The 14374-nt window shown below is 45.6% G+C and overlaps 1 protein-coding gene across 1 annotated transcript; it reads left to right on the top strand.

Moving 5' to 3' along the window:
* The first annotated feature begins 8357 nt into the window (after positions 1-8357).
* Positions 8358-10276, top strand: LOC137335656 (zinc finger protein 84-like). The gene is made up of 2 exons (XM_068000946.1): positions 8358-9923; positions 10163-10276. The coding sequence occupies exons 1-2, from the start codon at positions 8457-8459 to the stop codon at positions 10241-10243; spliced, it is 1548 nt and encodes a 515-aa protein (XP_067857047.1). The 5' UTR covers positions 8358-8456; the 3' UTR covers positions 10244-10276.
* The last annotated feature ends 4098 nt before the right edge of the window (positions 10277-14374 follow it).

Genomic DNA, 14374 nt, shown 5'->3' with positions numbered 1-14374 from the left:
TTACTGTTAGAACATGAACGATTTGTTCAGACAACGACAGCCCCAAATGCGGGTAGGCAGTTACACTACTTTATCTCCAGCTTCCTCTGCTCCTCCAGATGCCGGTGAAATAGATGTTCAAAGCAAATACTGGGACTTAACGAAAAAAAACCTTAACTGGAAAGCAGGAGAGGGGAAGAATGATGCTGGGCATTGAGAGACGATGGATTTTGCAGATACCTGGATAAATAGGCACAACGACCTCATCTCCCTGCTTCTTCGGATACTGAATATCTTAATGCTAAAGAGATGTGCCCACTGCCCCAGGCCCATTATCTCCAGTCGCATCTCCCACCAATCTTGCATATGTTGCTTCGCTGTGAAATTGCGCAATTTTTCACACTGGGATTCCATTTAATGAAAACATTGCTGTGATCAGCAAGTGTTGTTAAGGAGATGGAGCACAAGGAGATACATAAAAACCTAATGACATCACTGCCTCTTCGGACAGCGTGAGCTACAGTTAAAGCTGGGCAATATTTAAGGTGTCAGGCAGCAGGTCTTTTCCAAATCTTGACACAAATGGCAAGAAATCTTCACGCAGACATTGATCAGCGTCATGACTTTAAAAAAGCCGGCATTTTATACCGGCATTCCACACTCTGGACCTTGACCCTTCCCCTGGGATTCTCACTATGAACAGGTGGGTTTTGTTTTGAGAAAGGATGTCCCAGCTCTCCACCTTTAAAGGGACAAGGACAGGACCAGATGGGCTGAATGGCACTGCTTTATGACATCACTGCAGTGCCGAATAATCCTGCTCAGTATGGTCGGTGAGTGTTTGATTGGACAGCGTAGAGGGTGTGGAGGGAGCTTTACTCTGTGCTGTCCCTGCCATTAGAGTGTTTGATGGGACAAGGCGAGGGAGCTTTACTCTGTATCTAACCCGTGCTGTCACTGCCTTGAGAGGGTTTGATGCGACAGTGTAGAGGGAGCATTACTCTGTGTCCAACCTGTGCTGTCGTTATCCTGGGTGTGTTTGATAGGGCAGTGCTGAGGGAGCTTTACTCTGTATCTAACCCGTGCTGTACCTGCCCCACGAGTGTTTGATGGGACAAAGTAGAGGGAACTTTATTTTGTATCTAACCCGTGCTGTACCTGCCCTGGGAGTGTTTGATGGTACAGTGTAGAGGGTCTTTTGTCTGTATCTGTACCTGACTGGAGAATTTTGACACTGGGTGCTCACCTCGATGAGAACAACACTTAACCAGAAGATGAGAAGATAAACCCATCTGCTCCTCCCCTGTACACAGACCTTAGGAGACATTGAGTGTCCCTAACACATTGAGACAATGCGCATAATCAAAATTTGATCACCTCCCTCAGATCTCCCATTACCGTTCTTTGTTCGATGAAAAGAGTCCCAGTTTCTCTACTCTCTCCTCATAACTAAAGTCTCTCGTCACTGGTATCATTTCAGTGAATCTCTTCTGCACCCTCTCCATGGCCTTGACATCTTCCCGAGTGTAAGATCCCCAAAACTTGAGAAAATATTCTAACCGCAGCCTAACCAATAACTTGTACAGGTTTACATGACCTCCGTCCTTTTGTACTCTATACCCTATTTGTAAAACCGAGGATCACGTGTATTTTTTGAACCACTTTATCAACTTAACCTCCCACTTTTAAAGGTTTGTGTATCTGAACACGTTGCAGGCTTTAGAGATATTAACATAATATGGCTACAATACATTGACATTAAATGTCTGATATAATGTGTATTATGGGAAAGAGAAGTTTAATCTGAGTTCGAAACTCAAACAGGCGCTTGACTGCAGACAGGTCGCCATGGCAACACAAATCAGCCATTCCATTCCACAGAATCGGCTGGTTGGAATCTCGAATCCAACTGGTATCATTTCAGTGACAAGGTACCGCATGGTAGGTTGTTACATAAGGTTAAATCTCATGGGATCCAAGGTGAGGTAGCCAATTGGATACAAAATTGGCTTGACGACAGAAGACAGAGGGTGGTTGTAGAGGGTTGTTTTACAAACTGGAGGCCTGTGTCCAGTGGTGTGCCTCAGGGATCGGTGCTGGGTCCGTTGTTATTTGTTCTTTATATTAATGATTTGGATGAGAATTTAGGAGGCATGGTTAGTAAGTTTGCAGATGACACCAAAATTGGTGGCATTGTGGACAGTGAAGAAGGTTATCTAGGATTGCAACGGGACCTTGATCAATTGGGCCAGTGGGCCGATGAATGGCAGATGGAGTTTAATTTAGATAAATGTGAGGTGATGCATTTTGGTAGATCGAATCGGGCCAGGACCTACTCCGTTAATGGTAGGGCGTTGGGGAGAGTTATAGAACAAAAAGATCAAGGAGTACAGGTTCATAGCTCCTTGAAAGTGGAGTCACAGGTGGATAGGGTGGTGAAGAAGGCATTCGGCATGCTTGGTTTCATTGGTCAGAACATTGAATACAGGAGTTGGGATGTCTTGTTGAAGTTGTACAGGACATTAGTAAGGCCACACTTGGAATACTGTGTACAGTTCTGGTCACCCTATTATAGAAAGGATATTATTAAACTAGAAAGAGTGCAGAAAAGATTTACTAAGATGCTACCGGGACTTGATGGTTTGACTTATAGGGAGAGGTTAGATAGACTGGGACTTTTTCCCCTGGAGAGTAGGAGGTTAAGGGGTGATCTTATCGAAGTCTATAAAATAATGAGGGGCATAGATAAGGTAGATAGTCAAAATCTTTTCCCAAAGGTAGGGGAGTCTATAACGAGGGGACATCGATTTAAGGTGAGAGGGGAGAGATACAAAAGGGTCCAGAGGGGCAATTTTTTCACTCAAAGGGTGGTGAGTGTCTGGAACGAGCTGCCAGAGGCAGTAGTAGAGGCGGGTACAATTTTGTCTTTTAAAAAGCATTTGGACAGTTACATGGGCAAGATGGGTGTAGAGGGATATGGGCCAACTGCAGGCAATTGGGACTAGCTTAGTGGTATAAACTGGGCGACAAGGACATGTTGGGCCGAAGGGCCTGTTTCCATGTTGTAACCTCTATGATTCTATGATAATCCGATAAGGGGAAGGAACAGGAATTATTTTTTTATTAACCATAATTTAAACCTAAACCAGAGTGAGCAATATAGTAGATTAGATTGAATTGTGTGATGCTTATTTAATGAATGTGAAATTTTATCTCCTGATGTCAAGAAGCATACAGGGTAAGATAAGGCAGAAAAGGAAAGCTTATGTAAGACACCGAGAGCTCAATAATACAGAAAGCCTAGAGGAGTATAAAAAGTGCAGGGGTGAAATTATAAAGAAATTAGGAAACCAAAGAGAGAGCATCAAAAAATATTGGCAAATAAAATCAAGGAAAATCCAAAGATGTTTTATAAATACATTAAGAGCAAGAGGATAACCAAGGAAAGAGTAGGGCCTTTTAGAGACCAAAAAAGGTACCTATGTGTGGAGGCAGAAGATGTCGGTATGGTTCTTAATGAATACTTTGCTCCCGTCTTCACAAAAGAGAGGGATGGTGCAGACGTTGTAGTTAAGGAGAAGGAGTGTGAAATAATGGATGCGATAAACTTAGTGAGAGAAGCAGCATTAAGGGATTTAGCATCTTTGAAAGTAGATAAATCACCAGGGCCGGATGAAATGTATCGCAGGGAGTTAGAAGAAGCAAGGGAGGAAATAACGGAGGCTCTAACCAAAATTTTCCAATTCTCAGTGGATACAGGTGTGGTGCTGGAGGATTGGAGGACTGCTAATGTTGTACTATTGTTTAAAAAGTGAGCGAGGGACAGACCGAGTAATTACAGGCCAGTTAGTCTAACTTCGGTGGTGGGCAAGTTGGGAATCAATTCTGAAGGACATGATAAACCATCACTTAGAAAGGCACGGAGTAATCAAGAACAGTCAGCGTGGATTTGTTGTGGGCAGGTCGTGTCTGACGAACTTGATTGAATTTTTTGAGGAGGTAACAAGGAGAGTCCATGAGGGTAATGCATTTGATGTAGTCTACATGGATTTTAGCAAGAGTTTTGACAAGATTGCACATGGCAGACTGGTCAAAAAGGTACAATCTCATGGGATCCAAGGGAGAGTTGCAAGTTGGATCCAAAATTGGCTCAGTGGCAGGAAGAAAAGGGTGATGATCGACGGGTGTTTTTATGACTGGAAGGCTGTTTCCAGTGGGGTTCCGCAGAGCTCAGTACTCGGTCCCTTCCTTTTTGTGATGTATATTAATGATTTGGACTTAAATGTAGGGGGCTTGATCAAGAAGTTTGCAGATGATACAAAATTGGCCGCATGGTTGATAGTGAGGAGGAAGCTGTAGAGTGCAGGAAGATATCAATGGACTGGTCAGGTGGGCATAAAAGTGGTAAATGGAATTTACGGTGTAGAAGAAGTGAGGGACCTTGGAATGCATGTCCACAGATACCTGAAGGTAGCAGGATAGGTAGATAAGGTGGTTAACAAGGCATATGGAATTCTTTCCTTTACTAGCCACGGCATAGACCAGGGAGGTTATGCTGGAACTGTATATAACACTGGTTAGGCCACAACTTGAGTACTGTGTACAGTTCTGGTCACCACTATACAGGAAGGGTGTAATTGCACTTGATTGGGTACAGGGGAGATTTACGAGGATGTTGCCAGGACTGGATAATTTTATGCACGAGGAAAGATTGGATAGGCTGGGATTGTTCTCTTTGAAACAGAGGAGGCTGAGGAGTAATTTCATTGAGGTGTACAAAATTATGTGTGGCCGTGATAGGCTGGGTAGCAAGGACCGATTTCCCTTAGCAGAGAAGTCAATAAACAAAGGGCAGGGCATAAATTTAAAGTGATTATTGAGGAGCTGAGGAAAACATTTTTCACCCAGAGGGTGAGAGGTGTCTGGAACTCACTGCCTGACAGGGTGGTAGAGGCAGAAACCCTGAACTCATTTAAAAGGTACCCGGATATGCATCTGAAGTGCTGTGACCTACAAGGCTATGGACCAAGTGCTGGAAAGTGGGATTAGGCTGGATGGGACGAATGGCCTCCTTCTGTGCAGTAAATTTTCTATGATTCTATGATTCTAATTAACAGTAAGCAGGGTAGTTCAGGGATCAGGAGAACACTACTGAAGAAAAGTAACTGCTGGGAACCAAGCAATGTGTCCTTGTAAACCACAGATTAGGGAAGTTGCAGCTCCAGTGACAGAGATGGATCACAACAGGGTATAAAAATGAGGGGATACTGATGTAAGGGGCAGTTGGGACTGGAGACACCGGAGATCAAGCTCAGGGCATCCGTCGTTCCATCCAGAGGACTGATCTCGTCTACACGGGGGATTTTCATGTTTACTCTGGAACGGTAGAGGCAAGAGAATTTGCTCATATATTTCTTAATGAGGTATTAAAGTTGCTGACTCTCAGACTTGTTAATTAATAAGACAATGCATCAGTTAGAACCTTCCACACCTAAGTCTCTTTGCTGCTCGACTTTAAGACTTTGACCATTTAGTTTACATTTCATCTCATTTTTCTTCCTCTCAAAATGCATCCCGTCACATTTCTCTGCATTAAATTTCACCTGCCCCATTTACTAACCCGTGGACGTCACAATTGCCCAAGGTGCCAATTTTGGCGTCATCTCGAAATCTTCACCTTGTGTCCCACATTCCCAAGCTCAGATCATTCTCTGTATTGAGGCACACCACTGTTAATATCCCTCCAGTCTGAAGAACATCCATTAACCACTACTCTCTGTTTTCTGCCCTTTGCACAACTTCCTATCCACACTGCCTCATTCCCGATAATACGGGCAGTATTAATTTTATCAACAAGCCTCCTGTCCGGCATCTTACCAAACACCCTTTCACAATCAATGTACACAATATCCACTACATTCCCTTTATCAGTAGACTTGAGTTCTCTCAAATGATCCATGTTGGCTGTTCTTAATTAATGTGTTTTTCTAACAAATGTTGAAATGCTTGCTCCACCTCATCTGCTTTGATCTGTTTCAAAACGCAACAGAAAGATCGAGTCGTCTTCTGGAGTTTAAGATAAATTAGATTTTAAAAATTATGTTTAAGACAATGACGGGCATCTGGGCTTAGACCCGCCCATTCTGTGCCGCAACTCTCGCCCCGCACACACTCCGATTGATTGGAGGAACAACTCACCCGCTCACCCCTGCAGTCAATTTCCGCTCCTCCGATTGATACGGAACTCTCCTTCATCACCATGGCGGGATTAGTGTTGACACTGACATCCTGAGGTGCAGTTCGAAAATAAACCTTAATTGAACCCGTCAGTTGCAACATTTAATAAAACGAAATTAATAAAAGTTACCGTAAATAATATTTTCTGGAGTTTACCAAAGTGGTGGAGCGTCTGCGCTGTATGTTTGTGCCAGTTTAAATGGCACGAAGAGCTGGGGTTTCAGTTAATTTTATTTTCCTTGGTCCAAACGCGCTCTCGCTTCTTCCAATGTATTTGCTTCTCAGCAAGACGTTAAGACCAGCAATGGCGGCTGCATCACCCAGCATGCCGCACGGTACAGATTGTGCCCTATCTGAATCAGTGGAGCACAGTGCGCAGGCGCAGTCTGACTCATTATCGGGCAGTGTGTCCTGAGCATGCGCGGTCAGTCGAGGCTGCGGGAGGAGCGCGTTCGGTGCAGGTGAGAGGATCGGAGCAAGAGGCTCAATAAACCCCGGGGCCCGGGTCCGGGCTCAGGCCCAGGCTCAGGCTTCACAAACCCCGAGTGCGGCCCCAGACCCGAATATAAAACAGTGAACATTATCCCCCCCTCACTACCCGCCGGTTTCCGGTTTCTCCCGTTTCGCTCCGGACCAACTCTCAACAAAAGGCCGCGGCCCCGCGCATGCGCGGTGTAAACTGGGACTTTTCAGGGAGCGTCTGTAAATGAAGGAGAAATGGTGATCGGTCAGGGAGCGTCTGTAAATGAAGGAGAAATGGTGATCGGTCAGGGAGCGTCTGTAAATGAAGGAGAAATGGTGAACGGTCAGGGAGCGTCTGTAAATGAAGGAGAAATCGTGATCGGTCAGGGAGTGTCTCTAAATGAAGGAGAAATGGTATTCGGTCAGGGAGCATCTGTAAATGAAGGAGAAATCGTGATCGATAAGGGAACATATGCAAATGAGGGGGAAATTGTGATCGGTCAACGAGCGTTTGTAAATGAAGGAGAAATGGTGATCATTCAGGGAGCATCAGTAAATGAAGGAGAAATGGTGATCAGTCAGGGGGAGTCTGTAAATGAAGGAGAAATGGTGATCAGTCAGTGAGCATCGGTAAATGAAGAAGAGATGGTGATCTCTTTTTCTTCAGTCATCCAGGGAGCTCTAGCTTTGGATGCTATTCCTTTGCTCCTCGTGGGAATCGGTCTACTCTCTACCAAACCCACTCCTCCTTGAAGGCCTCCCACTGTTCAATTACTGTTTTGTTGCCAATTTTTGATGACAATTCACCTGGACAAGATCCCATTTTAACTCATGAAATTAGCCCTCCTCCAGTTAAGAATTTTCACATTTGACTGTCCCCTGTCCTTTTCCATAACTGTTCTAAACCTAATGAGATTATGATCACTGCTGCTCCACTGAAACATGCTCCACCTGCCCCACTTCATTCTCCACACCGAGCCCACTGCTGTACTCACATTCACTCTCTCACATTCACTCTCTCACACTCACTCTCTCACACTCACTCTATCACATTCACTCTCTCACCCTTTCACTCATGGTTTAGGGCCACTGAAAGATGATGCGATGTGTTTGGATTTCAGCACAGCGAGGAGGGAGAGTGTGTGGGACGGGGATTTACAGCTTTGAGAAATAAGAGAGGAAAGAATGTTCCATAGAACGTCGAGTTATCTGATCTGAATTTTTATCCTGTACTTACAGTGATAACTTTTATAAACTCCTTTTACAGGGTATTAGAAGGGGAGGATTTGCAGACAGGAAACTCAAACCAAAGGTCACGTCAAGATCTGACAGAGTCATTTGATTCATCAGGACTTGAATATCATCGGCCTTTGAATGTGGAAGGAGAAATGTTTGTCTGTTCTATCTCTGGGAGAAGATTTCAAACATCAGTGTGAGTGGAAAAGCACCAAGACACACACACCCGAGTGAGAGTGTTCCAGTGCACTGACTGTGGAAAGAGCTTTAACCAGTTACATAGCCTGAAAAAACATCGCACCATTCACAGCGGGGAGAAACTGTACACGTGTTCTGTGTGTGGACGAGGCTTCAACTGATCGTCCAACCTGGAGAGACACAAGGACACCCGGACCACGGAGAAACCGTGGAAATGTGGGGACTGTGGGAAGGGATTCAATTACCCGTCACTGCTGGAAACTCATCGACGCAATCACACCGGGGAGAGGCCGTTCACCTGCTCCGTGTGTGGGAAGGGATTCACTCAGTCATACAGCCTCCTGATGCACCAGCGATTTCACTCTGATAAGCGACCTGTTAAGTGTTCGAATTGTGAAAAGAGGTTTAAAAGCAAAAGTAACCTGCTGACACACCAACGCATTCACACTGGGGAGAGACCGTTCACCTGCACCGTGTGTGGGAAGGGATTCACTCGGTCATCTCAGCTTCTGTCACACCAGCGAGTTCACACTGAGGAGAGGCCGTTCTCCTGCTCCGTGTGTGGGAAGGGATTCACTGGTTCATCCACCCTGCTGACACACCAGCGAGTTCACAGTAGGGAGAGCCCGTTCACCTGCTCCGTGTGTAAGAAGAGATTCACTCATTCATCCCACCTTCTGTCACACCAGCGAGTTCACTCTGATGAGAGACCTTTTAAATGTTCTGACTGTGAGAAGAGGTTTAAAAGCAAAAGGAATCTGCTGACACACCAACGCACTCACACTGGGGAGAGGCCGTTCACCTGCTCCGTGTGTGGGAAGGGATTCACTCGGTCATCCACCCTGCTGAAACACCAGCGAGTTCACACTGGGGAGAGGCCTTTCAACTGCTCCGTGTGTAAGAAGAGATTCACTCAGTCATCCCACCTTCTGCAACACCAGCAAGTTCACTCTGATGAGAGACCTTTTAAATGTTCTGACTGTGGGAAGAGATTTAAAATCAGAATTGAACTATTGAGACACCAACGCACTCACACTGGGGAGAGGCCGTTCACCTGCTCCGTGTGTGAGAAGAGATTCACTCGGTCATCCCACCTTCTGTCACACCAACGAGTTCACTCTGATGAGAGACCTTTTAAATGTTCTGACTGTGAGAAGAGATTCAACAGCAAAATTGATCTGCTGTCACACCAACGCAGTCACACTGGGGAGAGGCCGTTCACCTGCACTGCATGTGGGAAGGGATTCACTCGGTCATCCACCTTGTTGATGCACCAACGCACCCACACAGGGGAGAGGCCGTTCACCTGCTCCGTGTGTGGGAAGGGATTCACTCGGTCATCCACTCTGCTGACACACCAGCGAGCTCACACTGGGGAGAGGCCATTCACCTGCTCTGTGTGTAAGAAGAGATTCACTCAATCATCACACCTTCTGTCACACCAGCGAGTTCACACTGATGAGAGACCTTTTAAGTGTCCTGACTGTGGGAAGAGATTTAAAATCAGAAATGAAATGGTGAGACACCAACGCACTCACACTGGGGAGAGGCCGTTCACCTGTTCCTTGTGTAAGAAGAGATTTACTCGGTCATCCAACCTTCTGTCACACCAGCGAGTTCACTCCGATGAGAGACCTTTTAAATGTTCTGACTGTGAGAAGAGATTTAAAAACAAAATTGATCTGCTGTCACACCAGCGCACTCACACTGGGGAGAGTCCGTTCACCTGCTCCGTGTGTGAGAAGAGATTTACTCGGTCATCCACCCTGCTGAGACACCAGCGAGTTCACACTGATGAAAGACCTTTAAATGTTCTGACTTTGGGAAGAGATTTAAAATCAGAAACGAACTGCTGAGACATCGACGCAGTCACACTGGGGAGAGACTGTTCACCTGCTCCGTGTGTGGGAAGAGATTCACTAATTCATCCCACCTTCTGAAACATTAACTTGTTCACACTATTGAGTGACCTTTTAATTCACTGACTGTGAGAAGAGCTTGAAAAGCAGAAATGAACTGCTGACACATCAACACATGCTCATGGGGGAAGAGACTGTTCACCTGCTCCGTGTGTGGGAAGGGATTCACTCAGTCATCACACGTGCTGAGACACCAGCGAGTTCACATATGACTGCAGGGGTCGGATTCTGCTGTTAATCCCATCCAGGACTGAACCATGTTCATTCTGACAGTTGGGGTTTGTTTCTGCTGATGTGAATAACCCCGAAAACTGGGCTGGAGTTTAATATTCTGGATATCTGTTAAATAAATCAGATTTGTTTTAAACACCTTGTTGTAGATTTTAGTCTTTCCCACCTGAGTGTTTAGCATCACCTGACTGGAGCTCAGAAAGGACAATCTGGGGGGAGGATCGTCAGGTGGGAACAGAACTTCAGCCTGGACACAGTCCTTCAGGGCCACACTGAGAGGGGCAAACGGCACTTTGGTCTTTCTCGTCTCCCTTCTCTGACAGTAAAGTGGCCGTGAGGCATCCAGTCTAAAAATGACAGTGGTAATTATTCTATGGAGATTTCACCTGTTTGAGTGACAGTCCTGAGTCTACCATTTAAGGCAGGCGTTAACTCATTTAAAATAAACCCGTTAAAAATAAATGATTTGAAGTCTGCATTAAAATAGCAGTGGGAGGAGTTCACAGGAGCCTGTTAACTGCTGGTACAATTATACAACAGTCATTCGATCACCAGATAAAGAAGGACCTGCAGTGTGTTTCCAGAATTCACGGTTTTATTGATGTGTGCGTGTTGGACACCAGGATCACTAAAAATACACGAACCTGACCATCCACAGGGTGGGGGCGATCCCGACAGTTACTCTGGGATCACTCCCACTGCGGAACTCCACCACTGACCCTGCTGAACGTTGCAGGCTCAGGGAGTGGGGCCTCCAGGAGTGGACTGTAAGATAGCTGACAAACATATGCTGAGGTACCAGAGGACTCCTTACTAAGGAACCGTCTGGGGCTTTACCTGTAGGTGTGGGTCTCGGGGTGAATGATTCCCGACTCCCTGAACTGTCTTACATTTAAACCAGATCGGATCAGGATGAATTCAGTTTACAGGAAAATTGGGACAAATATCACCCACAATCGAGGGAGACAAAAGCAGCCATTAGAGAAGCTCAGAGATCTTTGGAAAAGAAGATGGTGCACAATTGTGGCAATAATAGCAAACGTCTTTCCAGCTACGTCAGGAGTCAGAAGACCATTAAAGATGGTTTAGGGCCACTGAGAGACAGTTCAGGACAGATTCCCGGGCTATGGCAGAGCTGTTAAATGACTATTTCTCATCAGCCTCCACTCCTGTGGATGATGCTCAGATTCCAGCTGTGGGATGTGCTGTCAACAATAACATCATAAATATTAAAATAGAAAGGGATGTCACTTTGGATAAAATATGAACTCTCAAAATGCATTGTGCTCCAGGTCCAGATGATATCCACCCCTGGGTGTTTAAAGAGATGGGACGGGTGCTCTGTAAGCCCCTTGCCTGTATCTTCAACAGCTCAATAGAGTCAGGGATTGTCCCCTGAGATTGGAAGGTAGCTCACGTAGTTCCCATTTTCATTAAAGGGGACAAATCAGAGCCGGGGTATGACAGGCCCATCAGTGTGACCTCGATCAGAGGGAAGATGCTTGAAGGGATCCTAAGAGATGCTGTTTATCATCACGGGGAAAGAGAAGGGGCCATTAGAGATACTCAACACGGCTTCTGGGAAAGAAGGTCGTGTCTCACAAACTTGCTTGAGTTTTTTGAAGAAGTTGCTGGGTCAGTGGATGAGGGTAATCCTGTTCACATTGTCTATCTCAGGGGTGTCAAACTCATTTCCTTTGGTGAACCTGATCCGATATCCTGGCACTTGGCCTGGGCCACATTCAGCAAAAGTTATTAAACTGGAAATAGATGAAGATGAACTATATTTTTACTTACGTACATTAAGATGTTGTTTACTGCTACTGCTGCTCCCGATACCTGGCGCCTCTGAGCTTGAACTATTGCACCAACATTTGGAGTAAATGACTGGGCTGAGGCCTGTCTTGGATAAAAACATGAGGACCACTTGTCATTACAGAACTGTGTGCCCCAAACACTAACCGTGGAAGTGAATTCCTCAGACTGCCTACTCCCTATGTAAAGAAATTTCTCTTGACTACTGCTCTAAAACAGATAGCAGGGGTTAATTGTAGCTACTCACACTGTATAAGGTGGAAAGTGATGCTCCACAAGGATTGGTTCTGGGACCACTGTTCACAATTCACATAAACGATTTGGACTCGGGAATCGGAAGTACAATTTCAAAATTTACAGATGACACCAGATTGGCGGGTGGGGTTGAGTTTAGATAATATTGATGAAGATTGCCACCAAATACATAATACATTAATAAACTTGCAAAATGGGTGTTTAATGCAGATGACAGTGGAGTGGAGCATTTTGGTGGCAAGAATTTGGAAATTGTGCCCTGTATACCCAAGTCCAAGTCAGTAATATATATCAAGAAAAGCAGTGGTCCCAGCACCGACCCCTGGGGAACACCACTGTACACCTCCCTCCATTCCGAAAATCAGTCATTCACCACGACTCTCTGCTTCATGTTATTCAGCCAATTCTGTATCAATGCTGCTACTGCCCCTTTTATTCCATGGGCTTCAATCTTGATGACAAGCCCATTATGCGGCACTTTATCAAACGCCTTTTGGAAGTCCATACACACCACAGCAACCGAATTGTCCTCATCGACCCTCTCTGTTACCTTCTCAAAAAACTGTATCAAGTTAGTTAAACACGATTTGCCTTTAACAAATCCGTGCTGGCTTTCCCTAATCCTTGTCCAAGTGACTGCTAATTGTGCCCGGGTTATCGTTGCTAGAACTTTCCCCACTACCGAGGTTAAATTGACTGGTCTGTAGATGCTTGGTTTTATCTTTCACCCTTTCTTGAACAATGGTGTAACATTTGCAATTCCCCAGTCCTCTGGCATCATCCCCATATCTAAGGATGTTTGGAAGATTATGGCCAGTCCCTCTGCAATTTCCACCTTTACTTCCCTCAGCAACCGAGGATGCATCCCATCCGGACCAGGTGACGTTTCTACTTTAAGTCCAGCCAGCCTTTCATTTACCTCCTCTTTATGAATTTCTAGCCAATCCAGTATCTTAACTACATCTTCCTTCACTGACAATCTGGCAGCATTTTCTTCCTTGGCAAAGACAGATGCAAAGTATTTATTTAGTACCTCAGCCATGCCCACTGCCTCCCACTGCCACTTCCTCACTATAACTGGGGTTAGTGGTGCAATGGATAACGCATCTGACTATAGCTCAGCAGACGATATGTTCGATTCCTACTTGGCTTGGGAGTTTTTTTAATGCAAACTGCATTATTTTATGGCTTTCAATACCTTGCAAGCTGTTCCACTTGCTGGTGCTGCCTGGCTCCATACCTGGTAAGTGCCTTCTCAGTGCAGAAAGCAGTGGTTCAGTGCCATAATCTGAAATTCCTGAATTCAATCTTCAGAGAAGGCATCAAGGATTACGATGCTTTATTTTCCATCTCTCACCTCATCTTTCCATCTTTGCTGCATAGCAAAATCAAGAACTTTTGCTTACTGCAGCACATCAAAAGATTTGCTGCCCCTTGACCTCTCCGTACCCAAACACACAGTGAAGTTTCGGAAGTACATGGGCTATGGACTCAATGACAACACTCTTGTTTCTGTATAATTGCCCCAAGGCAAACGGTGAGTGGAGAATATAATCAACGATCCCGCTACTTCTCACATGCCAAGTGAGCGCTCTACCAGTTGAGCTAATTCCTCGTTTGCTGTTTGTAAATTGCCCTTCACAGTTCCCGCCTCGCACTCGCCTCCAAGCTGCTCCACGACCAGCAGAGAAATCTTGCCTTGGGTTGCCATTTCCTGAATATATTAAATACTTTGCTCCAATCGGCGGTATCGAGCATCAGCAAGTGAGGAACAGCAGAACGGGAAGCCACAGTAATCATGAATGATGCTGAGAAGAGCCCGAGCCTGCGGAAGGAAGACGAGGTCACCGGAAAGCAACAGCCGCCCGAGCTTGAGGGAGCAGCGTGAGCCCTGACTGACTGACTGATCGAAGTCCTTTTTGCCTGAAATTGAGGGCGATTTGAAATGTTGCTGCTCAAAGGCACTCCCTGCTGGTGAGCAGAGGGAAATGCTCGAGTGAAACAGCCGTGGTCATTGCTGCTTATTCCAAAAGCACACTCAC

Source organism: Heptranchias perlo, chromosome 20 (assembly GCF_035084215.1).
Source record: "Heptranchias perlo isolate sHepPer1 chromosome 20, sHepPer1.hap1, whole genome shotgun sequence".
Lineage (NCBI taxonomy): Eukaryota > Metazoa > Chordata > Chondrichthyes > Hexanchiformes > Hexanchidae > Heptranchias > Heptranchias perlo.
This window is presented reverse-complemented; position numbering and strand designations above follow the sequence as displayed.

Bases quoted from the DNA above. Each gene is read 5' to 3' on its own strand.
- LOC137335656 (XM_068000946.1), top strand. From the start codon at position 8,457: ATGCACCAGCGATTTCACTCTGATAAGCGACCTGTTAAGTGTTCGAAT. The intron at 9,924-10,162 runs GTTCTGACTTTG...TCATGGGGGAAG, and splicing joins CTGATGAAAGACCTTTAAAT to AGACTGTTCACCTGCTCCGT.